This window comes from Engystomops pustulosus, chromosome 5 (assembly GCF_040894005.1).
Source record: "Engystomops pustulosus chromosome 5, aEngPut4.maternal, whole genome shotgun sequence".
Classification (NCBI taxonomy): Eukaryota; Metazoa; Chordata; class Amphibia; order Anura; family Leptodactylidae; genus Engystomops; species Engystomops pustulosus.
Window position 1 is genome coordinate 160,018,531 of NC_092415.1, and position 25,513 is coordinate 160,044,043.

The window sequence follows — 25,513 nt, forward strand, 5'->3', positions numbered from 1 at the left end:
ATCTCATTTGTTTTCGTATCGACATCTTTTCGGAGACATAGCTTTAATATTTTTTGGCTGACTGAGCTGGTTTAGGGCTTATTGTTTACGTGTTGAGTTGTACTTTTCAGTGGTACCATTTTGGTGCACATTTTTGGGATGTTTGTGTTTAGGGGACTTTTACTTTATTTCATTTTTTTATTACAGAAACTTTATTAAATGTTTAAACTTTTATTTTTTTAACACTTTGATCGCTTGTTCATGCCCTTCTTCATGTAACATGGTGTAATACAGATGTACCACACTGTGTTATGTAACACACTGAGCATGCATGACCCGGCTCCCGGGAGATGATCATACAGCCCCGGGCACTGGCAGACCACATGGCTGTGATTATTTTTTTTTTTACAGCTGACACCCACAGCTTCTGGTGCTGGCTCTGCTCAGGAGCCGGTGCCAGAAGCTTGATGTGTGCAGCTTGGGAATGTCTGGATGAGCTACCCTCAGGTTGGACCAAAATGAAATGTAGAATTGTGGAGGACGTTTTTAGAGGAAGACCAGTTTACTGACTGACCCGGGGGAAAAGCTCGCTTCGAAAGATTGAAATTAGGGGACCCTGCTTCATATATAAAATGTTTTTGCACAGACCTGTATCCCAGAGTTTGAGAGTGGCTATTGTTAGAGGAAAGTCCTGTATCTTTTGGGGCCTGACCTGTGGGAAGAGCCAAGGTAAATTACTGGTCTTAGAGTCTAAAATCCTTTCTTCAGTGAACCACCCATCGCTTTGTGTGAAGTCAAAACTGCCACTAGAACTGCACTATTAGGACTACCATATCTTCCTCATGCTGCTAAACATAAGGCTACAAGCAAACTACCAGTGTTTATGTGAAAATGAGCCAAATGTATCAAGAAAGTAGGGCTCATTTACTAAGGGTCCGAGCGCTGCACTTTTGTCGGGTTTCTTGAATATTTCCGTTTTGCGCCAAATTGCCCTGGGATTTTGGTGCACGCGATCGGAATGTGGTGCATCAGCGCTGGCTTTCATGCAACAGAAATTGGGGAGCGTGGCCGTCAGACAACCCGACGGATTCGGAAAAACCGCGTAATATAAAAAACTATTTGTGTCGCAAGATCACGCACTTACATGCACCAGGAAGTAGGAGGTGAACTCTGGCGGACCTCGAAGCGGCAGCGACACCTGCTGGATGTTGGGCGCATGACCTTAGTGAATCAGCGTCAGACAACGTGCCGCAGGATCGCGACTGGACCGGGTAAGTAAATGTGCCCCAATGTATGACCAGTGGTGCACCAGCCATTGGATGAGTTGAGTCTCTTGCCTCAGGCAGCACCACCTGTGGCAAGATGGGGGGGGGGGGGGGAGTCTGTGGGACACAGTTATATGCTACAAAGCAGGACTTAAAATAATGTCTCTTCACATGTGATGTCATCATGGATGGAGAACCAACAAATAAAAACAAATCAACCCAATAATAACTGCACATATTACTAGGGGATTGGATTGGGGATTAGTGGAGAGAGGGCAGTTGTTATGGCCTCATGCAGCAGGGAGTTTAGGTTCACCCTTGTGCATGGCAGTTACTGCAGAGACTTGTATTGTACCATCCTTTATGATGCCCGTTTCCTCACCACCAGCAGGGGGCGACTTCTCCTGTGCACATTAGAGGAGAATGCACCATGCATAAAGCACTAAACTATAGCTGTTACGTGATTGGCTGCAAGCAGTTTGGTTCTCTCATTCTATCGCCGTCAGGAGCTGGCGCGTAGTTGCGCTGGAGATTCCCTGCAGTATACAGGTGCACCAGGTGAGGGCGCTGCAGGTGCAGGCTGTGCGGTGCTGTGCGCCTGCCTGGCCCCGGCCCCGCCCCCGCCAGCGTCATCCTGTCATTCTCACTGTTTACACCGTTACCCGGGAGACCGGCAGCCGGGACCCGCAGAGAGCGGCCACCGAGCAGCGGCCACGGCGGGCAGCACGTGAGTGACACACGGGGCGGGGGGATGCTGGGAGTTGTAGTGTCACTCCTCAATGCCCTGACCCCTATCTACCACATTGCAGGGGGGCGCTGTGCACATACTGGAGGTTTCTGTATCCGATCTCTGTCATTTCAGAATGAGGATGCTACAGGAATGTTTTGTGGTATTTTGTAGGAATATTAGTTTTTTTGCACTGCACTGGATTTAAAAGTGGTACAAACCTCCACTTAAAGGGAAAGCACTGGCCATATGTGCCAGGAGGATGGTTATCACTAGTCTATAGTATAGCGCCCCCTGTGTCCTATGTCTTAGTAATACAGCAGGTTATTGGCTCTCCATGCAGGGTCTGACATCAGGTGTAAAGAGACTGTGGGGGACATTTACTAAGAGTAGTACAAAGTGTACTAAATGTGTAGTGCAGGGGGCACCAGATTCAGGATTTCTAGCGCCTGTTCTTCATGAATCTCGTGCTCCCGGCACTACCTCGACAGAGTGCACCCACTTTTTTTGGTGCACCTTTATTATAGGGTGTGCGACACAATTCGGGCTGACTTTGCATGATAAATCTGGTCCGACTGAGCCCTGGAACGCCTAATTTGTGTCGCATAATACCTAGTGCAGCTGCGCCACAAAATGGTCAAGGCACTTGTTAATTACATGTGCAAGCAGTTTGCACCTATAAGAACGTGCAAAGTCCACCAGAAAACGGGCGCACGCTTAGTAAGTGTGCCCAATAAGTTTCGAGTGGCAGATCCTGCTTTGTAGCATGCTGCTGTCCCATCTTACTGCAGGTGGAGCTGCCTGAGGCAAGAGGCTCAGCTGGCCTTATGGCTGTAGCACCCCTGGTCAGGAGGCAGGGCTTTCCTGCACTAAAAAATCTTTTTCCCCCAAAATTGCAGAAGTTTGGTGACATATGTAAGTATATGGTTGGCTTTACAGGGGATATTTACATGATCAAGGATTATTTTATGAAAACCATCAGTCATGTGTGAAAGATGGAGCAGTGATCACTCATATACACCCTGGTACCAGCTCTTGTTTGACTGTTGGGCAGGTTGTGCAACATTGAGTGCATGTCACCACATGATGCAGTGGCATAACTTGAGGGGGTGCAAAGGTTGTGGTCCTAACCAGGGCCGAATCTAGCCTTTTTGCTGCCTGAGGCGAGAAATTAAAATCACAGATTGATATTTGTGGCGGGAGATTCGGAAGGCCATGGGCGCCCAAATCACCCACATTATATTCCAATATTTCGCCGCTCCAAAAAGGGCTCTGCTATCTGCCGCCTGAGGCGAGAAAATCATCTTGCCTCATGGCAGATGCGGCCCTGGTCCTAACCAGGCCTAATAGGGTTAGGGGGCCCACAAGGTGTCACTTTCCCATATGAGAAGCTTAGTGCTATAAACCATACGTTATAGTCATGGGACTGGCACAGACTTTACATTGGGGCCCATCAGCTTCAAGTTATGCCACTGGTCTCATCCATTCACTGGCCTCAGTACACACTCAGCATGTCACAGACCGCAGCAGCAACCTGTAATTTTCGAAACAATTGATATCTTTGTGTAAACAAGTTCCTCCCTACACAGGGGGTGAGACCGGGCTGGAGCACTTGTTTTCTTCCCTCTACATTGTCCATAAAATAGTTGGAGGTAGAGGGTCATGTGATCTCTGACTGTCCATGACCAATCTCCCTTCAAGGACCTCATGATTGTATTCAGTCTCATTACTGTCACTCTCTGTACTGGAGACAGGGACCTCCTGTGAGTCACTTTGTTTACTTTTCCCATCAAGAAAATGGTGCAGAACTTTTAACAGATGTCCATAGACTTTACAAGAAACTTGCAGTGGGGCTCATCCTTTCACCTAAGGCACTAGAAGCTCATGTAAGATAGCCAGCGCTGGCTTGTGGTATGTTTGGGAAGACCTGCATGACCTGAAAGTAATAGCGCCCACTTACTCAATGTTTGCCAGGTTAATCATCGGCACGCTCCAGGGAAATCATCTACTGCATGTAATAACATAGTAGACTGCATTGTACCACTAAATACAGAACAATTTACAATTCTGTCAGAAGTAATTATCAGATTCCTAACATATACAGCTGATGGAAGGGTAAAGGGAACCTACCACCACATATCTACCTATAAAGGTAGATAGGGTGGTAGGTGGACCAATAGGACGTGATGATAGCCCTTTTAAGGGCTAATCCTCACGTCCCTGCAATCTTTAGCAAACTTTCATTCAGTATATATGTAAATTTCCGTACGTGCCTACTTGGGGCGTGGAGTAGCCGGAGCTGCGGCCACACGTCGCAGCTACTCCACGCCCCGGTAGCCTTTTTGTTCCGCCTACCAAAATCTTCAGCGTGCAGCTCGTCGTAGCTGCGCGCCCTCGTCCGATGATTTTGGTTGTAGTTTGGGCACTCAGCGTCTAAAAGGTTTGCCATCACTGCTCTAGGTCATGGCCCAGAGACAGTGGACTATATGTGTATGTACATATATTCTCTAGGTCACGGCCTAGAGACAGTGGACTATATGTGTATGTACATATATTCTCTAGGTCACGGCCTAGAGACAGTGGACTATCTAGTGGACTATATGTGTATATACATATATTCTCTAGGTCACGGCCTAGAGACAGTGGACTATATGTGTATGTACATATATTCTATATGTGTATGTACATATATTCTCTAGGTCATGGTCTAGAGACACCCAGTATTTTTGTGACACTTTTTAGAGCCTATTACAAGAAAGGATACAAAATAAAGCAGAAGTTTCACTTTTTTCCCTTTGATCTTCTTGGTTTGGCTTTTTGGGCTGTTTTATGCCTTTCATATGTGTAGACTAGCATGGATTGCACTGCTGATAAATAACAGTTCTATGGGGGAAATTCCTGGGTTCTATTCCTCTTGCTCCACCTACACACCTATTGATTCCTGGTTTTTATTAACTCACACACTAATTGGGTCAGGATAGGGACCCAGGATCCTGATGTAGGCTGTAGCAGAATTCTACATCAGGCAGGACCTGGCGCAGGACTCACCCATGCCCACGAGGCCAGAGCCTCTTAGTATATCCGGCACATTGTGCGCTGGCACTATGCACTCAGCTGTGATAAATCCTAGACATACATAGAGGATCTGGACTCTCTGTATATCTAGCTTGTGTAGAATTGCGCTATAACCTGGCGTAGCCTATATTTAATATGCTAGACCAGTGATGGCATGAGTGCCCAAACTTCAACCAAAAGCCACTTATTTATTGCAAAGTGCCAGCACAGCAATTAAAGCAGTAATTTATTTCTCCTTGACAACTTTCAATCGTTCAGCCTCCTAAAGACACCAACATAGTTAAAAGGAGGAGGGCAAATCCGCCTATCATTGTAGGAAGATTCTATAGGAAGATTCTTTGAGTCCTGTCTGGTGAACTTCATTATAGGGTGATGGCCTGGGTGCCCAGAGAGAGGGCTCAGAGGGCTCAGGGCACCAGTGCCATAGGTTCGCCACCACTGCTATAGACACTATAGCTCACTGGTTACTACCTGACCACTTAGTGTGGGAATAGCTGAGGTGATGGTGGCACAAGGAATTGCAACTTTTTCATGGTATTTATGCCTGAACTGTCGGTCATGACATCTATTGCACAGTGTCAGTGTATTCATTGTATTTATTTAATAACTTTTATGTAACTGATCCTGTGCAGGTGATACACAGCAGATCTCTGCAAGTAGATTAAGGGTTAAGTAGATTGTAATGTATTCTGCCACCAATAAGTTACTGCAGCTACTTCCACACTATCCCAGCAGAGTGCTGTGTAGATATATTACTGCAGCTAATGAGGGATTAACACTCGCCAGGACATTACATCCCCCCCTGGATGATGGCATATTGCTTCCCTGCATGTGCCCTCCGATCCGGTGTGTCCAGCGCTGGTGTGCCTGCATCCCCGGGATATCCGAGGAATATGCTGTGCTGGAATCTGATCCGACACCTGCCTGTAATGTGACTTCCATTGTATTCTGCAGGGGAATGTGATCTGTACAGTAAAGACTGATGCCTCAAATGAGGTGTGTAAAAATAGAGCGCAGATGTAAAGTGTAAAGTAGGATGTGTGGTGTGAAATCTTGATGAGATGTGATGGCAGCTTACAAGAGGCAATGTGACACCATCCCAAATTAGATTGTCAAAAATAAAACCGCTGTAGACAAATCATTGTGTTTATGCCCCAGTACTTTCCTTTGCATCTTTTTTCATTTGTCTTCCCGCTGTTTTGTTCTATATACTTAGCTATATTTAACATAGATATTCAGAGATATCTGCTCCGAGGCAAAATAAAAGTAATGGACTGCAAAAAATAGTGCAATAGTTAGTCATTCTGTATTATTTCCATCATCACAAGTGGCGCCGGTGTGACAGGAGCCAATGCCGCTACTTCCTCTGCTACAACACAAAGAACTAGGAAATAAAAGCAGCATTTCAATATCTATGTGCACTTAATATCACTAGAATATTGAAGATTATAGTTATTCCATATTGAAGTCTGTAGGATAGTCCGGACCCCCACTAATAAGTTCTTCTGCTGGTTTTATTTCCTGTGTTGCTTTTACCAACTTGCAGCTGGTCATGTGGGGGGTCCTGAGTGTGAGACCAATCCTACAATCTTCAATATATAAGTTTGGAAATCCCTTTAACAATAAATGCAACTTAAAGGCTTCTGTGCTGGGTTTACAATGCTTTATCCTGGTGGTAGATGTTCTTTAAAAAAAACATCTAAGGATACTCATGGACGCTCCTCTTCATCTTGATCCCAGCACTGCCCCCCGCTAGTCTTGACACGCCGGGACCAAGATGAAGAGGAGCACAGGTGAGTATCCTTAGACATTTTTTTTTTTAAAGTGGTTAATTTTCTTTAAAAATTATATTCCTATCTCACCACCAAGGTGAATGGAGAGGGGGCCATGCACTTACCTATGTAGGGGCCCCCGATAATGGTTGAGCTAGTTATTATTATCCTAATAACTCCCTTAGAAGTGAGTGAAACAGAGGAGCAACTAAAAGTAATCAAATTACCTTATTAGCCTTATCCTTGTCTGAGTGAACAAAAATAAAATTTAAGGGCTCAATTAGACGGCCGGAACTGTGGTCGTAATCTGGCTGCACTAATTGTGGTGCGGCCAGATCAGAGCCACAATAGAAGTGTACGGCTCTCGGTCACAGCTTGGCACGCACACAGTGTTTTTTGGCCACACCACAAAATATAGGAAATGTCCTATATTGTGGCAGATTTGCGACACGGCCACTTATATGCCTATGGCAGGAGGAGGGGTGAAGAGTGCTCACCCCTCCCCCCCACCCCCTCTTCCTCCTTTGCCCTCTGCTTGCCCAGGATCCGATCCGGGCAAGCACACAACCCTCTGAATGTACTTAAAGAATAATAACTTTATTCCTCCCCAAAAGGGTAAATTTCTTTGTCCCAATCAGCTCCAAAAAGGGACCTACAACATAAAAACTTCAATTCTCATAAAAATAATATAAAATGACCTTAATTCCATCCAGCTATTTTAGCCTGTAGTACATTTTGTTTATCCTTCTATGCCCCTAGTAGTTGTCTGAGTGCTGGCAGCTGGGATAAAGGATTTCTTAAAAGGTTCAGTCTTACATCACATCTAAATGAATCTTTCGATAAACACTCTTATGAGCAATGACTATACAAGCAGTCCCATACTTAAGAACACCCGACTTACAGACGACCCCTGGTTAGAAATGGACCTCTGGATGTTGATAATTCACTGTACCCTGTACCCCTAGGCTACAATAATCAGCTGTAGGAATCATAAAAGGTGTCTGCAAATAAGCTTTATTGTTAATCCTGGTTAATCCTGGACCAAAAAAAATTCTGGCTGGGGTTACAATTACAAAATATGCAGTTCCAACTTACATACAATCTCAACTTAGAAACAAACCTACAGAACCTATCTTGTACATAATCTGGGGTAATACTGCCTGTATTGTGCACTGGGAGAGCCGAATTACAGTCATGACCATAATAAGTTTTGAGAATGACACAAATATTATATTTTAAAATGATCTGTTGCCATTTAGTTATCACCTTTGCTTTATGGCAAGGTGCTCCATCATGCTGGAAATGGCATTGTTCATCACTGCTCTTGGACGGTTGGGAGAAGTTGCTCTTGAAGGACATTCTGGTACCATTCTTTATTCATGGATGTGTTTTTAGGCAAGACTGTGCGAGAGCCGATTCCCTTGGCTGAGAAGCAACCCCACACATGAATGGCTGCAGGATGCTTTACAGTTGGCATAAGGCAAGACTAGTGGTATCGCTCACCTTGTCTTCTCCGAACAACCTGTTTTCCACATGTTCCAAATCCGGAAAGGGGATTTATCAGAAAAAATTACTTTTCCCAGTCCTCAACAGTCCACTCCCTGCACTCACACTTGCCTGCTGCCATTCCTGAGCATGCTCTGCACTGCTAGTAGCAGATCCCGAAGCTGAAACACTTTTAAGAGACAGTCCTGGTGCTTGTTGGTCCTTCTGGAGCCTTTTTGGCAACAATGGAATCTCTCTCCTTGAATTACTTGATGATACAATAGATTGGTGACTGAGGTGCAATCTTTCTAGCTGCGATACTCTTCCCTGTTAGGCCAGTTTTGTGCAGTGCAATGATTACTGCACGTGTTTCTTTAGAGATAACCATGGTTAACAGAAGAGAAACAATGATGCCAAGCACCAGCCTCCTTTTAAAGTGTCCAGTGGTGTGATTCTTACTTAATCATGACAGATGGCTCCATTAACACAGTTGTGGGTGTTGAGGAGGACAGGGCTGGCGAGCAATCACTGAAACAATGTTAACTGCTCCTTTTAAGGCAGGCCTGCAATGAAGTTGAAATGTGTTTTTGGGGAAAAATTGCAATTAATTTCTTCTAAGCTGATCACTCTTTATAACATTCTGGAGTATATGCACATTGCCATTATAAAACCTGATGCAGTAGACTTTGTAAAAATTAACATTTGTATCATTCTCAAAACTTATGGCCATGACTGTACTAGCAATTTTTCCACAATGGTCCCTTATTTTCCTTTGTACTATCTTATCCCAGGAATCTAGCGTAAAGAGTAACTGTAAAGTTTTTTTTCCCACTTTACCTTTTGCCTTTTTATCTTTGTTACCTATGCTTTTCCAAAGTTGTGGCAGCATTAAGCAAAGTCACATCCTGAAAACAAAGCAAGTTAACTGCTAAACGCATGTGACACTATAAAATGATGTGGCGCAATGCACACATTAGCGGGGTAAACTGCTCTAAGGCAGATTGCACCAGTTTTCATATAGCTGGGCATATGCGTTTTCTTAATTTTTTTCTTTTTCAAATAAGTTCCTGCAATAGCAATCTCAGTAGTTACAGCTAAGGAAGCAGTGATGTAATAATTAGTTGGTTATTTTATAACTAGTAAAGAGTCTAAAAGTTGCAAAATCCCAGACTTTAAGCATCAAGTTGTGGTGAGTCCGCAGGGGGAGGAGGGGTCATTGTGTCCGCAGGGGGAGGGGGGGTTAGTAAGTACGCAGGGGGGTCAGTGTATCCACAGAGGGAGGGGGGGCAGCATGTCCACAGGGGGAGGGGGGACAGTGTGTCCACAGGGGATGGGGGGCAGCATGTCCGCAGGGGGAGGGTGGACAGTGTGGCCACTGGAGGGCGGCCCACGAAAGGGCCCCCTAAGGCTCTGTCGCTCAGGGGCCCTCTAAAACCTGGAGCCGGGCCTGATAGTAAAGCTGGCTTTTTCTGAAAAAAAGTTAAGTTAAATGAAAGTGAGCCAGTGAGGAGTGGGGCAGACATGTATGACATCCTGAAGGGGAAATCGATGGGGGGAGGAAATATGGGGGACATGGGAGTTTTTTAAATTTGAAATTGATGCATAATGGAGCAGTGGGGGTCACTCCTCATTGGCCACTCCTATGGGACCAGGGACACTGCTCTGAATAAAGGTAAACCTCCATCTAACTTATTTTTGGGGAAAAAGCCAGTTTTATTATAAAAATTATTTGGCAATGTGTACACCATTCCCTATGGGGACATGGGGATGTCAGAAAAGGGGCTTCTTATGACAGGTTCCCTTTAAGGCTACATGCTCAAGAAAATATTTTTGGGCTCTAAATATTTCAATGAACTCACACACATCTCCATGATTTACACGGCCCTGTATATAAAATCAAACCACAAATTATGGAGCAGGTCCTCTCCTAGATCCTAAGGTGGGTCATGCTGTCACCTTAACACCACTCCTGTCTCCCTCTTTGATAATCAGTTGTCACCCTCAGCTGCTCTGACATATGGCACATTAGTTTGGTGAAGAAGCACTATCCAGCTGTCAGATGGTTCTTGCTGTATCACAAATAGCTACTACGATATGTTGGAAGAAGCGAGCAAAAAGTAGGAATGTCCTGATAAAAGGCATCTTGTGCAGATCAGGCACATGCCTTTAAGGAGGATGGATCTTAAACGGGAGGTTTAATATATAGTATATTCCTTTATAGGTATTCACCACATAGATACAAAGAACACAGATGTTTAGTGACAACATTTTGGCCAATTCCCATGCCCTTATCTGGATCTGTAGAGAAGAGTTACTATGTGGATGTAGCTAGAAGTGTCCTGTGTGGTGACAGAGGAGGACACCCTCTAGTCATACTGATACCACAACTTTGTAGGAACATCTGGTTTTCAATCTAAATTGGCTACAAAATGGTATAGACTGTTGTAGAGAGTTGTGGCCACCAGTAATTGGAATGTGAGGGTATGTTTTGGTGGTTGACAACCTGTTACCCTTTCCTCCATAACTGAGCCCTCTGTCCTCTATGCCTTCCTTCAAGGAGACTGAGAATGTATAAAATGGTAAGGACTGGAAATGTATGTCTCTAATCTTCCCATATCGGCATACTCTCACAGGCTCACCCTGTCTCTATGGTACTCACTGACCAACCCAGTCCAGATGAGTTTTTTTTAGCCCACCTTAAATAAACATTTCCTGTCAAATAAACAATCCCACCTTATATAAATAGTTGCTCAGGAGCTCGGCGTCCCTATAATGTGTTTACCCAATGGCGATCCCTCTTTACTACATTTTTATTGCTATACTTGAAGCTGGCAATACATAAATGGTAAGTAAAACCTGAGATTTTCAATAATAAATCCCTACTAGATCGCACTGTACCAGCACTGGGACTGGAGCACAAATGGGTTTCTGAAGATCCTTAGGGAAAGCAGCAACCATCAGGAGCAAAGTAATTGGGAAGTCTAAGGATCTCAGCGATGGCAGCTACCACACTTCAGTCATAGTTTTGCTCCATGCTATTTAATCCTCCGTCACTGGCTCAGCACTTGATCCTTGGAAATAATCTGTGGTTGTGAATTCTCAGGTTACATTTGGTAGTTTCTTGGAACAAGCAGGAGAAATAGACAGGAAAAAAAAATTCCAAAATTCCACAGTGATTTAAAATTTAACTAAACTTTCAACAAAATTGTATAAATTAATAGTGTAGATGATAATATAATATATTTTATAACATTATGTTCCTGTGATTCGCCCAGAATCGCCCTCTATATTCTCTGGTCCAGCTTTTCTTAACTGGCTGTTAAAATAGCAGATAGTTCAGAAAACTGGGTGGCCGTCATTAGACTTGTGTCTATGGCAGAGCGAGGGAACAATACATTCCCTGCTCTGCCAAACACTGCGGAGCACTTAGGACAGTGGTGGCGAACCTATGGCACGGGTGCCAGAGGTGGCACTCAGAGCCATCTTTATTGGCACGCTTGCCATCACCCCAGGGTAGAGTTTGGCTATATACATATTAAGTACTGGGCAGCTGCATATATTACTAGCAGCATTTACTTTAATCCACCACCTCTACCCACTAAAAGTGCGCAAGCTCTACGGTTCCCGAGAGCTTGGTGACGTCACCAGCTCTCAGGAAGGGAAAGGGTGGGCACTGCTGTCTCATTCACGCCGGAGGTGTAAATAATAAGGCTAATGGGAAAGTGCTGAGCACCCTGTGTTATGGTCCCAGGAGCCCTGGAGCCTCATTAGCGTAATTTTAAGATTTTTTTTTTTGTGAAAAAGCTATGTTCCCTGACTAACCAAGTTTAAGATGTTTAGTTTAATATGCATTCTACCAACTGGTAGATTTGCTTTAACGTGTGCATTTTAAACCACAGTGCAACAGCTGAAGAGAGTTTTGTCTAATTAAATTACTGTTAACATTTGTCTTTACGAAACACAAGTTTGTTGTGATGTTAACGAATGTGTTACCGTGGTGTTAACATGTGCATTTTGTTACTGCAGTGTTTTCAAAGCGCGTTAACCCCATGTGTACACACACACTCAAAGGTTTAGTTACTCTTTTACTCAATAAAAGGGTCCAGGCGACTTTTACTTAAGGTTATTTACATCTTTGCAACTAACACAATGTTTTTCTTTTTAGGAATGGAAAATTCAGTTGTCTGAACTAAATTGTATTATAATGCCGGATCAGGATGAGAAAGGGAAAAAAACGGAAAAAGTTTCTGAAAAGAAAAGTCAAGGAGCAGCTTCAAGGTTAGAATTTTTGATATTTTAAGAATTTATTTATTTTATATCATTGTTAGAAGGGTTGTCCCGGATTAAAAAAAAGCTATATACGGCTTGGGGGTCTAAACAATAAACCACAGCAACAGGTGCGTGGCATAGGGCGCCGCGGGTGAACAGGCGCAGGGTATAAGATGTTTATTGTTTGTATTCCCGGATAACCACTTCTATTGTGTTTTAAGCAAATTTTACAACATTGTGGAAAATATATTATCAAAAATGACAAATATATTTCAAAGAAGAATTTTATTTAAATTTTTTCATGTTTAGTGTGTTTTATGACTATTTCAATTCAAAAATGGAATATCTGTCACTTTTTCACATTTCAGGTTATTAGATCAATCAAAGTTGCTCAATACAACCTATTTTCTGACTTGTTATCTTGGTCTAGGATGGGCAAGCGGTGAATGACCACTTTATTGTACTTATTTCTATAGAACATAGAGAGGACAATCCTTTCACTATTGTCTGTTGGAGTGGAAGGGACCCACACATTATCCTTGCATAGAGGATGACCCCAATTCTCCCTATCATATTGTGGCCTATCATCTCCTCATATTGTTGCTCCTGTTATCTCTTCCTAATATTGTATACCTTTGCATCTTTATCTCAGATTGTGGCCTCTCATCTCCCCTCTCATTTTGGTCCCAAACCTCCCACTCATATTATGGCCACTCATCTTCCTTTCATAGTGTGGCCCCGCTCATCTCCCCCACATATAAGGGCCCTCCTCTCACTTATATATTGTAGTCTCTCATCTCCATTATTATATTGAAGCCCTCATTTCCTTCCCATATTGTGCCCCCTCTTACCTCTCACTCATATTGTAGCCCCTTATATCTTGCCCTTATATTGTGGCCCCTTTCATCTTCCTCTCAGATTGTGGCATCTACATCTCTCTCTCATATTGCAACCCCTCTTCTCTCCCTCATATTGTGGTCATCTTCTCCACATATTTAAATACTCTCATCACCTCCTCATATTTTGTTCCCTCCTCTCTCCCACATATTGTGTTCCCTCCTCTCTCCCTCATATTGTGGCCCCTCCTCTCTCCTTCATATTGTGGTCATCCTCATCTTCCCCACATATTATTATATTCTCATCACCTCCTCATATTGTGTTCCCTCCTCTCCCTCATATTGTGTTCCCTCCTCTCCCTCATATTGTAGCCACTCCTCTCTCCCTCATATTGTGGTCATCCTTATCTTCCACACATATTGTAATATTGTCATCAGCTCCTCATATTGTGTTCCCTCCTCTCCCTCATATCTTCCCCACATATTGTAATATTCTCATCACCCCCCCCCCATATTGTGGACCCCATTTTCCCTATCATATCGTAGCCTCTCGTCTCCTCCTCATATCATTTCACTCATATTGTGGCTCCTTTTATCTTGTCCTAATATTGTGGTGACTCTCATATTTCTCTCAGATTGGGCCTCTCATCTCCCCCTATTATTTTGGGCCCAAATCTCATTTTATGGTCTCTCATCTCCCCTTTATATTGTGGCGTCTACAGCTCCCTCTCATTTTGTGGCCCCTCCTCTCTCTCTGATATTGTGGTCATCCTCCCCACATTATAATTTTTAAGGTTTAAAGTAGCAATTGACATAAGCATGCTAATATTTTAATACATAGCTCTTCCTATTCAATAAAGTATCCTTCGTATGTGTAGTCTCTGGTTATCACTAATGAAAAGATGAGTGAATACTTTACCATTCAACATTTACACTACAAAGGAAAATGTCAAGAAACATATATTAATGATAAATCACATTCTCAATTTTTATTTTTCTAATTATTTATTTGTAGGAAATATTCGGATGTCAAAAGGCTTTGGTCCCTCTTAAATGTGCAAGCTAGCAAACAGCAGGTAAATGGATCTGATTTTAAGCTATGCCTGCTAGTGTATTTCTAAAATCATTTTGTGATATCCAGAGGAAATTCAGGCACACCAATTACCCCAGCAGCATTTTATGTTTGACAAGGACTTAGAGCAAGTTGAAATGTCACATTTTTTGGGCTGCATTAAAAGCATCACTTGGTGTGCTTGGATTTCCTCTGGATATCTACCTGTCTGCCTTGTTTCCCTCCGTTGTACAGTACTTCGTTTCATTGAAAAATAGGGTTTTGCTGCTGAGTGAGCCCAAAGCTCAAAACTATGCTATAAAGATCTTCCTCAGCAGTAAGTGGTACCGACCAAAAGAGGAAGTAGTTTTGTTCTTTATTGCCGACACATAACACTATATACAAACTATTTTGGGGAGGGACTTCACAGTTAGCAGGGTGTGACTACATAGATGGTTGTCTGATTATGACATGAAAGTAGCACTGTAGCATCATTTCCCCATAGTCTATATATGGCTGCGATAGTTCCGATCATGCTCAGTGGACATCCATCTATTCCAGGAAGTGCTTCCAATATAAGGCGATCCACAGGCAGGTACCATCTTAGTTCCAGCATTTAGTAAGCGTGTAAAATAAAATCATTTTTATTAATCATACAGTAATACTTCACACTCTATAGGGTGTGAAAAATAATAAACAAACAAAAAAATTTGGATAGTATTTTTCGAAAAGTAACAATACACAATAAAACCTGTAGAAATTTGGTATTACTATGACCGTACCAAACCAAAGAATAAAGTAGACCTGTCATTTGGGGCGCACAGTAAGAGTCGTAAAAACCAAGCCCACAAGAAAATGCTGCAAATGTGTTTTTCCAGCAATTTCACTGCATTTGGAATTTCTTCCTGCTTTCCAGTACACAGAATTGGATATTAAATACTGTCACTATGAGGTGCAATTTGTTACATATGAAAAAAGCCATCACACAGCTCTTTACATGGAAAAATAAAAAAGTTAAACATTTTTGAAGGTGAATTTTTTAAGTGAAAAATAGCACAATAAATGATAAGAAAACTAATTTTATCACCTTTCCCTGAATACTATAATTAAAAAAACCGAAAGGGCACTTTCTTTCTAAAAGTTCTACATTAGTGTTTTCTGATCAAAAAAACTAATCTTATAGATTAAATTATTGAAGCTCCACAGCTTCTCCTAAAGGGTTTTCCCAGTTATAAGCTTTGGGGATATTCACACAATCAATATTTACAGTTCCCTTTATCCTCTTTGGTGCCTCCCCCGGGAATGACAATGGATAATAAAAGAACAAATGTCAGTTCTTCTGTACTCAGCTTGCGGTCTGAGAAAAACTCAGACTACACATTAGGATATGCTAATTTGATCCAAAAAAATCTGTTTTGCAAGGATTTTTGTGTATAAGTACGTTGAAATCAATGGGTCCGGTTGCAGTCTGGTTCGTCAGATCTGGTCTGCACAATGGCAATAGTATTCCTATTTTTGAGGGCCCTTTACTGGAACCCCTATCCCCTATACAAGCTAACTGCTTTACCATGGTAAGGAGAAGTGTTAATAAAGTGGTAGTTAAAGCAAACTTTGTGCTTTTAATCCAAGCATACTTACACACAGGCGTGTGCCCCCTGAAACTGGATCCTTTCTTTATTTAGCTATTAAAGGTTTATTTTTTTAAAAAAGGGCCTTTAAAATTCCCAAATGAGCCTCAGGGGCTCCTGTTTAGGTCAGAGATTCCCATTCTGGTTTGGTCGGCTGCTAATTATTCACGCCTTACTTTGACGCTTATCCCCCCTTCTTCCCTCCCTTCTCCTGCCAGAGAACCAATGACAGCCGAAAGAGTCAGAAAGGGCTTCTGTGATGTACACAGGAGCCCCTGGGGCTCATTTGCATATTTTTAAAAGTTTTTTTTCCACCATAAAATGACAGGACCATCCACATCTGAGGTTTCTGGTCGGGACTCACACTCTGTGGTCCATAATCTTAGGTGATGCCATAGTAATATCCGAATAAAGCATACAGAAGGCACATGACATAAAATATATATGTTTAACCTTTTTAGGATCCTACCCACTGCTTTGAGTGCTGTGGCTTAATTCTTGCCACAGCTTTAATTAGCTTTTGCGAAACCCCAAATTTACAGGTGAAGTAGGGTTGTAAAAATAAATTATACTTCAGGGACACATTAGCGCGTAAACACAACAGCCCGGTGTTATTCACCTAAGAATTCATTTGTGCATTGTTTACCTGCTGAGAATGTTCTTACATTCTGGCACAGTCGACAAGGTATTTGGGAAGCTGTGTTGAGAAGTTGAGAAATTGTTCCTTGAGTTATATATTTTCCTGCTGATAATTATCATTTTATTTACGGTATTAAAATTTAAAAGATAAATCATTTACACAAAAGTTATTTTTTGTTCAGGTTTTTGTACTTGAAGAGAACCTTTCACCAGTGACCACACCCAATTAAACCATCCCCCCCCCCTGCCGCCACAAACCACAAACAATACCTTTTATGGATGTCCTCTCTTCCAGTCACTGGAGGCAGGGAGCTGCAGCATACAACCAAGCTACTCCTCCTGATGCCAACACTGCTTAACCAGCTGAAGATGATTCCTGAGGAAGGGATGAGGAGGTGGTGAGAGAGACTGTGGCTGTATGTTATTTGGTTCTCCTATATCATTAAAGGACATCTACCACCAGGATGAAAAACTGTATACAAATGAACACCCATAGATCTTGAAGCCCCTCGGGCTCATTTGCATACATTTCTTCATTCTGGTGGTAGATGCCCTTTAACCATGCCCTCAGGATAGAGGGGGTTAAAGTGATGCTGGCTATGTGAAGAGAAATTAACTAGCTCTTTACCCCGAGCTCAGAAATTCTCTTCAGCTGGCTTAGCAGTGTTAGTGAAGAGGGCAGGGTAGCTTGACTCTATACTGCAGCTCCCTGCCTCCATGACTAGAACAGAGGACATCCATAAAAGACTTTTTCACAAGAATGGAGCCACTTACCCTATGAACAGGGTCATTAGTGAAACATGTATAAAGACTTGTGGGGTGAGGCGGGGACAGGTTCCCTGTAATGTCCCGTAAGCACAGCTATTTTTATTCTACTAGTGCTTGCTGAGGGCAATTATAAAAGACTGCAGTTTTTTTTATTAATCTCCCCTTTTAACCTTCACCTTACTAACAGCAGCCTTACATACCTCCATTGTAAAGTGTGGGGCTTTGTTGAAGTTACCAGGTGTCCTCACGGACAACACACATAAGGTGCTCTTACACACTCATTCATAATAATTGCCAGGCTGCATCTCATCATGCCGTTTTTTCAGGTCACATGTCCGGGTCCACCTAGTTACATGCAAGAGTGATTGGGAGCGTATAAGCATGATGTGTAGAATGAATGTTTGTTTAGTGGTCGTGTGCCATAATTCCAGACACAGATTCCTGCAGTTTCCTGCAGCAAAACAAAATTCGGGAACTCGTTAAGTACTCTGCAGAAGCCCTTTCAGTCCCATTAACTAGAATGCTAAGAGAAAAAAAACTATTCTTTGATAAAGCCAAGAAAAAAATAATTGAGGCATCCTACACAATGTCTAAGTGCTACTCAACCACTTTTTGGTGCTTGTTGCATATCCAATCTGAAGGCAAAAACTTGAAAAATGGCTAAAACTGAGAAGCAATTAGTATGCATTATTGTTAATTGTTATAGAGGGTCATTATTTTCTGCAAAGTTTTTTATAAATTTAAATGTGTTTTATTTTTATTTTAAGCTTCCTGCTTTGAGAGCTACTGGCACGCCAAAGACTCAGCAGAAGTTTGGAAAAAACCACTCTTCTAAAAATCAGTGGCAAGAATCTACTGAATCTGTAGAACTTGAAAAATTTAGGTAAATAATCCTCATTTACTGTACCAAAAAAAGTATTACATACAAATATAAAGATATGTCTGTCAAGACATTCTTGAGGACTAAACAGCTTTTAATACTGTATATGTTACTCAAATCTACCATCAAAATCAAGCATGGATAAACCTGTGCTACTGAATCCAGGCACTGTAAAATCAACTTTTAAAATTCTGCTATTGAGCCAGAAGGGCTCCTGGGGGTGTTACCAGAACCACCGTGTGCTGAAACTTCCTCTTCTATAGTGAGATTACGTCAGGCAGAGGGAGGGGGAAGTGCTGAGGGGAAGACAATATAACATCCTGTGAAGCTGAGCCTTCTGACTTTTAGCCTAATATAAAAATTGAATTTTAGAAGAAAGGAGGCCATGGATAACACATATAAGAAGTTTATCACAGTCACTGTGCCTGTATCTATGAGTAAGTGTCCCTGTTTTATCATGCTTGATTTTGATGGTGGGTTTCGTCTAAAACCAAGTCCAAGCTTGTGTGGTGTTCATAGAAGCGTCTCGTGGTTTGCTGAAACGTGTTCACTGGACATGGTCAAGCCAGGGAAATGTGCTGGCTCTTCTACAGTAATTCCTCTTCACCTTGAAACTGGACCCACCACAAGATTGTAAGTGACATTGAAATTTTTTTGTCTGCAAATCCTCTGAGAATGTATGGCACATGTACAAGATTTAGATTACAATACAGTGTGCCACTTGACACATCAGTCACTTTGCTAGGGTAGAGTGTGGGAAGGGATTTTTGAAAAAAGCCGGGGCACTTGGTTTGGTCATGTCTAGGTCAACATAATTCATAAGGCAATTTAAAGAGAACCTGTCACAACATTTTCATGAATACAGCTAGTGGTAGGTTCCCATAGAGCCCTATTGAGAGTCCAAGATTTGAAGAGACACAGAGCCGTCAATCAAAATAATAATGTTATTCGCGTCCCCCTAATAGTGTTTCTATGGGGATTTCAAAACCCCCATAGAAACACTAATAGGGGGTCGCGATATAACATTACAGGAGGTAATATAACATTTATAAGGGGACTTCCTCCTGCACTATTGTCCCATAAACCATAGTACCTTACATTATATAGCCTCTGTGACATTGAATGCGTGTGGCTTGTCGTGCCATACCAGTAGCTTATAGTTTTTAGAGACATATATGAGTCTGTGTATTTTTTAAAAAAGAATCAATAAAAGTTAGATTTTAATTATACACTCACAACTCATCCCTTTTCCCAAACTTTCCCCTTTGCTATATACTTAAATCTTCCTGTTGGTGTACATCGTGAGTGTCTGCTCTGCATAGTGTGTACACGCTCCTACTCATGGAAATGAAGGACACAGGAACATATCTCTTTGATAAAGTATATTACAATTTTTTTATTATAATCATCTGCACTAGTCATTTATCCAGTTTTGTAAATGTTTAGTTAAACTTTAATACTGTCAAATATAAAGTATTGATGACCACTTGTCTTCTGAACCCAGTGCTAATAAAGCTCCTGTGCATGTGCATGGACCTAAGAGGGTAAAGCAAAGTATCCATAGTTGTGGTAAATATTAGGAGAGGTTTGCTACTGAATCTAATCAAAGTGCAAAATCAATATTTTTCAATCTATGTGTTATAGTTTTATGTAATAGAGTGTAATGATGTATTCTCTTTAACCTTTTAGTATCAACTACAAAAATGAAAGAAATTTTAGCCAGCACTCGCAGCATAACTTATTCCTTGACATATTCATGGCCCTGATAAAGAACAGGCTTGGATGCAGGTAAAATAAAACGTTTTTGTATGATTTTATAGCATTAGTTGATGTAGACAATAATTATCACAGTTCTTTATCATTACCCTTTTATATAATCTACATTGGATAGAACTAATCGAATATATAAAGCTGAGTGTATCTGTGTGTGTATGTATGTATGCATGTCCGCTAAAGGAATCTGTACCATCGCATTTACAATCACAAAATTTTGCACCCGCTCTCTGTGACTCAGGGAATGTCATAGACCAGGTTTTGAGCCAAAGTTTTAACCCTGCACTTTCCAAAATCCACTTGTTACCCACCATATACAGGAACCATTGTTAGCTGCTGCTGTGGCAGTTGGAAGCTGAGCTGTGATTGGTTCCTGTTTTTCCACAGGTCATTAATATGAGCTCTGAGCTGTGATTGGTTACTATAGGCAATGAGTATAAGATGCTTGTGTGTGAGATACAGAGATAGGGGGAGATTTATCAGAAATGTCTGAGGTAAAACTGTTCCATTTGCTCATGGAAACCAATCAGAGATCAGGTGTAATTTAATAAACAGCTGTGGGAAAATGAAACTTTAGCTCTGATTGGTTGGCAAATAGAACAGTTCTTCTCTCAGACACTTCTGATAAATCCCCCAATAGACAAAGTGACAGTCAGAGAAAAATACATAGATGGCCAGGGACAGTCACAGTCAGAGACAGATGGAGAAAATTGGAGATAGACAGAGACAGACTTACAGTCAGAGACAGACAGTGTCAGAGGCAGACAAAGAAAGTCTGAGAAAGTCATAGACAATCAGAGACAGATACAGTTAGAAACAGAGACATTCAGAGACAGAGACATACAGATAAAGACAGGCGGAGTAAGAGACAGAAATGGTCAGAGACAGACACAGTCAGAGGCAAGCAGAGACAGCAGAGACAAAAACAGAGAAAATCAGAGACAGAGACAGTCAGAGAAACCTGGAGTCAGACAGACAGAAACAGAGACAGTCGGAGACAGACACAATCACAGACACTCCAAGACCGAAACTGTCACAGACAGACACATTCAGACACATATAATATAATAAATGGTGTTGCACCGTCTGTCCTACTATCATCCACTATTAAGTAGTCCAGCAGAAACAATTTTTTCAATGACCGGAGCTCATAATTCCAACATCGATCACTGCACCATTCCTCCTTATTTGTGAACCACTCCAAACACAAGAGATCACTTTTGGGAATAAGTCACCATTCAGACAAGAAACTGCAATATTTTCACTTCTGTCCCAGTCTCCTCCATTCACTGTGTATAAGAGACATATCCAGACATAGTGTAGACAGTTTCAGAATTTTAAAAGCTTTTATTACAGGTTCTACTCACATAAAAAGGTAAAAATGCGCATATCAAAATTATTTTCCACGAGGACGCCAATCTCCGCCCGACCCAGGGTTTCGCCTCTCAGCTTCTTCCAGGGGTTGATTAGCGTCCGTCCTCTAGTCTAATTTATACATATTCAATGTCCAACATAAACTACATTTTCCAACTTATACATGAAATACATAAGAATAATAATTCAATCTTCACAGTATATCTATATCTTTTTAAGAAACTATTCCAAATGTACATGTGTGTTGTGGATTCTTTTTTGATGGTTTCCCTAACCCACGTGGGAATCAACTAATGGTTTCCAACCATCGATCTATCACACAGATTTTTTAAGGCAAACCCACAAACCTGCTCTTCAAAATCACAAGGGTGTTGACCAATCAACCCGCAGATGTGCTCCTTCACTACATGAGGATACTAATGCTCTATTCTGCTCATATTTACGGTACATCGGTGCAGGAGGATATTCATTTATTTCCACCTATCCTTCTTCCTATATTAAATTTCCAAATGTTGCTCTTGGCTGTTCGAGATTCGAAATTTCCAAAAGTGCAGTGCCTCTTTACTCTTGGCTCTTGGCTGTTCAAAATGTACATTTATAACGGCAGTTTACTATACATAACACCAGAATTCTGTTATCTCCTATCTCTAAATATTATATTTTCTACTTAATTCCAAAAGGTTTTCTCTCGACCATATCTAGACATATCAATAAATTACAATAAAGTCACACAATGAATTATCCTAATTTCCCATATCTAGAACCCCATTTTAGACTCCTATATTAAATAATGATTTAGAACCTTAATCCATTTCATATTGCTACATTCAAAAACTATGTAAAATATCAATCCTACTATACCCCTGCATCTTCATAAGTGTATCACCCAACATACCTATTTACCTTGTTTTCTACTATGTGTCTCTTAAAAAACATTTTAGTTCGAAATCTATATTCATACCTCTTGGTGCTAAAGTGCCCAGTCTATAAATCCATTGACTCTCCCTCCTACTTTTTTTTTTTTTTTTATAAAATTTTTTATTGATTTTTCCAGCAATACAATCATATAACAAATAAAGTGCTACATTACATATAAGAAATTTATAACATGTATTAGGTTTCTACCCTTACTAGTTATGGATGCTTGCTAAATAATTGCCAGTCCAACCGGCTAGTTATTTACTTTCAGGTTTAGAGGTGGGCCTCTAGCTTGCATTATACATAGATCAAATCAATCTTTCACATATATTATACATCTACCCATCCGCATAAACATAGCATTACCAATATTAACAATGTTTAAACCAGGACATAGCAAATATTTTAAGCACGTATAAGGTACTACTTTTATATACAACAAACTTTACAATTTTAACTTGGGTAGTCACCGTTATAAAACATGATACAATTTTCCTATATCCCCTTGACCTTCCCCTACCTTCCCTCCCCATTTCCCTTCCCTCCCTACCCCTTACCTACCCAACCCCCCCCCCCCCAGTCATATCCCTAGATAATCACCATAAATCATTAACAAGAGAAAAAAAAAAAAAAAAAAAAAAAGAATTATAAAATTAATGCGTGAACAAAGTATGGCAATTTCATGGCCCCTCTCCCCACTACCATATTGCCTTCCCTATCTCACGGGAAGTTATAATACCCCTAAAATCTTCTTTTCCTCTATTGCAAAATAGGAATCTATCCATTTCTGCCAGTTTCTCAAATAGATCAATTTAGAGCTGGTGTTTGTTCTACCATTTTCATAACCCTCAGCTAGGATTGTCTTGTTCGTGATTCGTTTCCACAAAGCGAGTGAGGGGGGGTCTGAGGATATCCACTTTTTGACAATACAAAATCTAGCGAGAAACAGCAGTTTTCTAACTACGTAATTCCCTAGTGCTCTATCATCTTCCCTATGCCATATGCCTAGAATACAGGTGGTAAAGTGAAATGGGATTTGGGTGTCAAAGCAATTTACAATTTCTTTAATAATTCCTTCCCAATAGTTTTGCATTAATGGACATGACCATAGCATGTGAACATCGTCAGCATTCTCCCCCCCGCATCGTTTACACCGGACCATTTCTCCTGAAAATAATGAAATTTTTTTTGGGGTATAGTATATCCTATGCAGGATTGACAATTGCGTCAGCCTATGTGCAGGGATTTTTAATATCTTTTTTATATCTCTCAGGGTATCTCCCCAGGCCTGATCTTCAACAGTTCCAATTTCCTCCATCCATTTTTCCCTGGGTCTATTAAGTAACCTACGGTGCCTTTGTGTGACTATACTAGAATATATTTTTTGAGTCTTAATCTTTCTTTTATTAAATATCCACAATAATCTTATAATTGGGGGTAGCCCCTCCCATTCCAGGACCGTCTTATTAAGAGAGGACCACCAATGGGCCAATTGTACGTATGCAAAAAAACATGAGGGGGGAATCTCATACTCCTCTCTTATAGCTGAAAATGGCCTTATTTTACCGTTTCTGACAAGCTGGTGGACGTGAATTACTCCCTTCTCTATCCATGGACGTTCTATAATATCGGGTGAACCCAGGTTTGCATTTTTCCATATGGGGGAGAAGGGGAAAATATCTTCAATATCCCATAGGGATTTAATCTCACGCCACACTTGAACCATCAGGGATATTGTGGGATGCGTTTTCCTCATAGGCTGTCTTTCCCAGTTACCAGTCTCTAGAGCTTCAAAAATGTTAAGTTTAAGCGTATGATCCCCTGAACCGATCACACTACCCGGAAGACCTGTCAGGGGAGAGCAATCCCAGGTCAAGATATGTTTAATTTGTGATGTTAAAAAATAAACTTTTAAATCCGGGAGGTTGAAGCCCCCCTCTTCATATGGGAGCATCATAACCTCCAGTTTCAGGCGTGGTTGCCTACCTCTCCAAACTAGCTCCCTAAAGAGGCTTTCTATAATCCGATAGATTTTTACTGGGATCCAAATAGGAGCCGCAGCCAACACGTAAAGGAGTTTAGGGAGAAGTTGCATTTTAATAAGGGCAATTCTACCTATCAAATTAATGGGTAGTTTTTTCCACGTTTTGATCTTACTTCTAATATACCCTATCACTGGCATTATATTAAGCTCCGTATATCTGGTTATGTCTATTGAGCATTTAATCCCAAGATATTCCACCCATCCGTTTACCTCAATCGTCTTAAGTCCCCGGGGTATAGATTTTACCAGAGGGTCCACTGGCAGACATGCCGACTTCTGCCAGTTAATGGTCAACCCGGAGGCCCTCCCAAACACATCAAATGTTGAAAAAACCCTCGGGATGGCCTCATGGGCCCCCAGAAATAACAGGATGTCATCCGCATATAGCGAAATCTTTTCCTCGGTACCCCTTTGATTAAATCCTTTAATATTTGGGGATTGCCGAATTTGACATGCAAGGGGTTCCAAGGCTATGGCAAACAATAACGGGGAAAGAGGGCAACCCTGTCTAGAACCTCGACCTAGTTTAAGTACCCTAGAAACTTCCCCGTTCACCAAAATCCTGGCTAAGGGGCCTGAATATAAAGTTTTTATCAGGTTTATAAACTTATCACCGAACCCCATTATCTCCAGAGTTGCCCAAAGATAGTCCCATTCTATAGTATCGAACGCTCTAGATGCATCCAGCATTAAGATAGTACGTTCCCCCGTATTGGCTGGGATCAACTGGAGATTAAGAAACAGTCTCCTAAGATTGTCCATCGTGGAGCAGCCCGGCATAAAGCCACACTGGTCCACGTGGACCACACTCCTAATACATCTCTTCAGTCTCTCAGCCAATAGTTTAGCGAACAGCTTATTATCTGTGTTGATCAGGGAGATTGGCCGATATGAGTCCAGCTTATTACTGTCTTTCCCTATTTTTGGGATCAAAGTTATGAGGGCTTCCCTCATGGATGGAGGAAGCTCCCTCTTGGTAATCGCGTGATTCCATACTTCCAATAAATGGGATATTAGTTCATCTTTATAT

General features: G+C 41.5%; 1 protein-coding gene across 5 annotated transcripts in view; it reads left to right on the forward strand.

The window, feature by feature from the left end:
• The first annotated feature begins 1,888 nt into the window (after window positions 1-1,888).
• Window positions 1,889-25,513, forward strand: part of NEK10 (NIMA related kinase 10) — a 138,244-nt gene continuing 114,619 nt past the window's right edge. For all 5 annotated transcript variants that reach the window (XR_011855892.1, XR_011855893.1, XM_072153601.1 and 2 more), the window contains exons 1-5: window positions 1,889-1,971; window positions 12,469-12,581; window positions 14,424-14,484; window positions 18,262-18,377; window positions 20,064-20,162. Coding sequence is in view for 3 of the 5 variants with exons in the window: in XM_072153601.1 (XP_072009702.1) it covers window positions 12,508-12,581; window positions 14,424-14,484; window positions 18,262-18,377; window positions 20,064-20,162 (350 nt within the window). In the remaining 2 variants the exon portion in view is untranslated. The remainder of the gene's footprint in view (window positions 1,972-12,468; window positions 12,582-14,423; window positions 14,485-18,261; window positions 18,378-20,063; window positions 20,163-25,513) is intronic.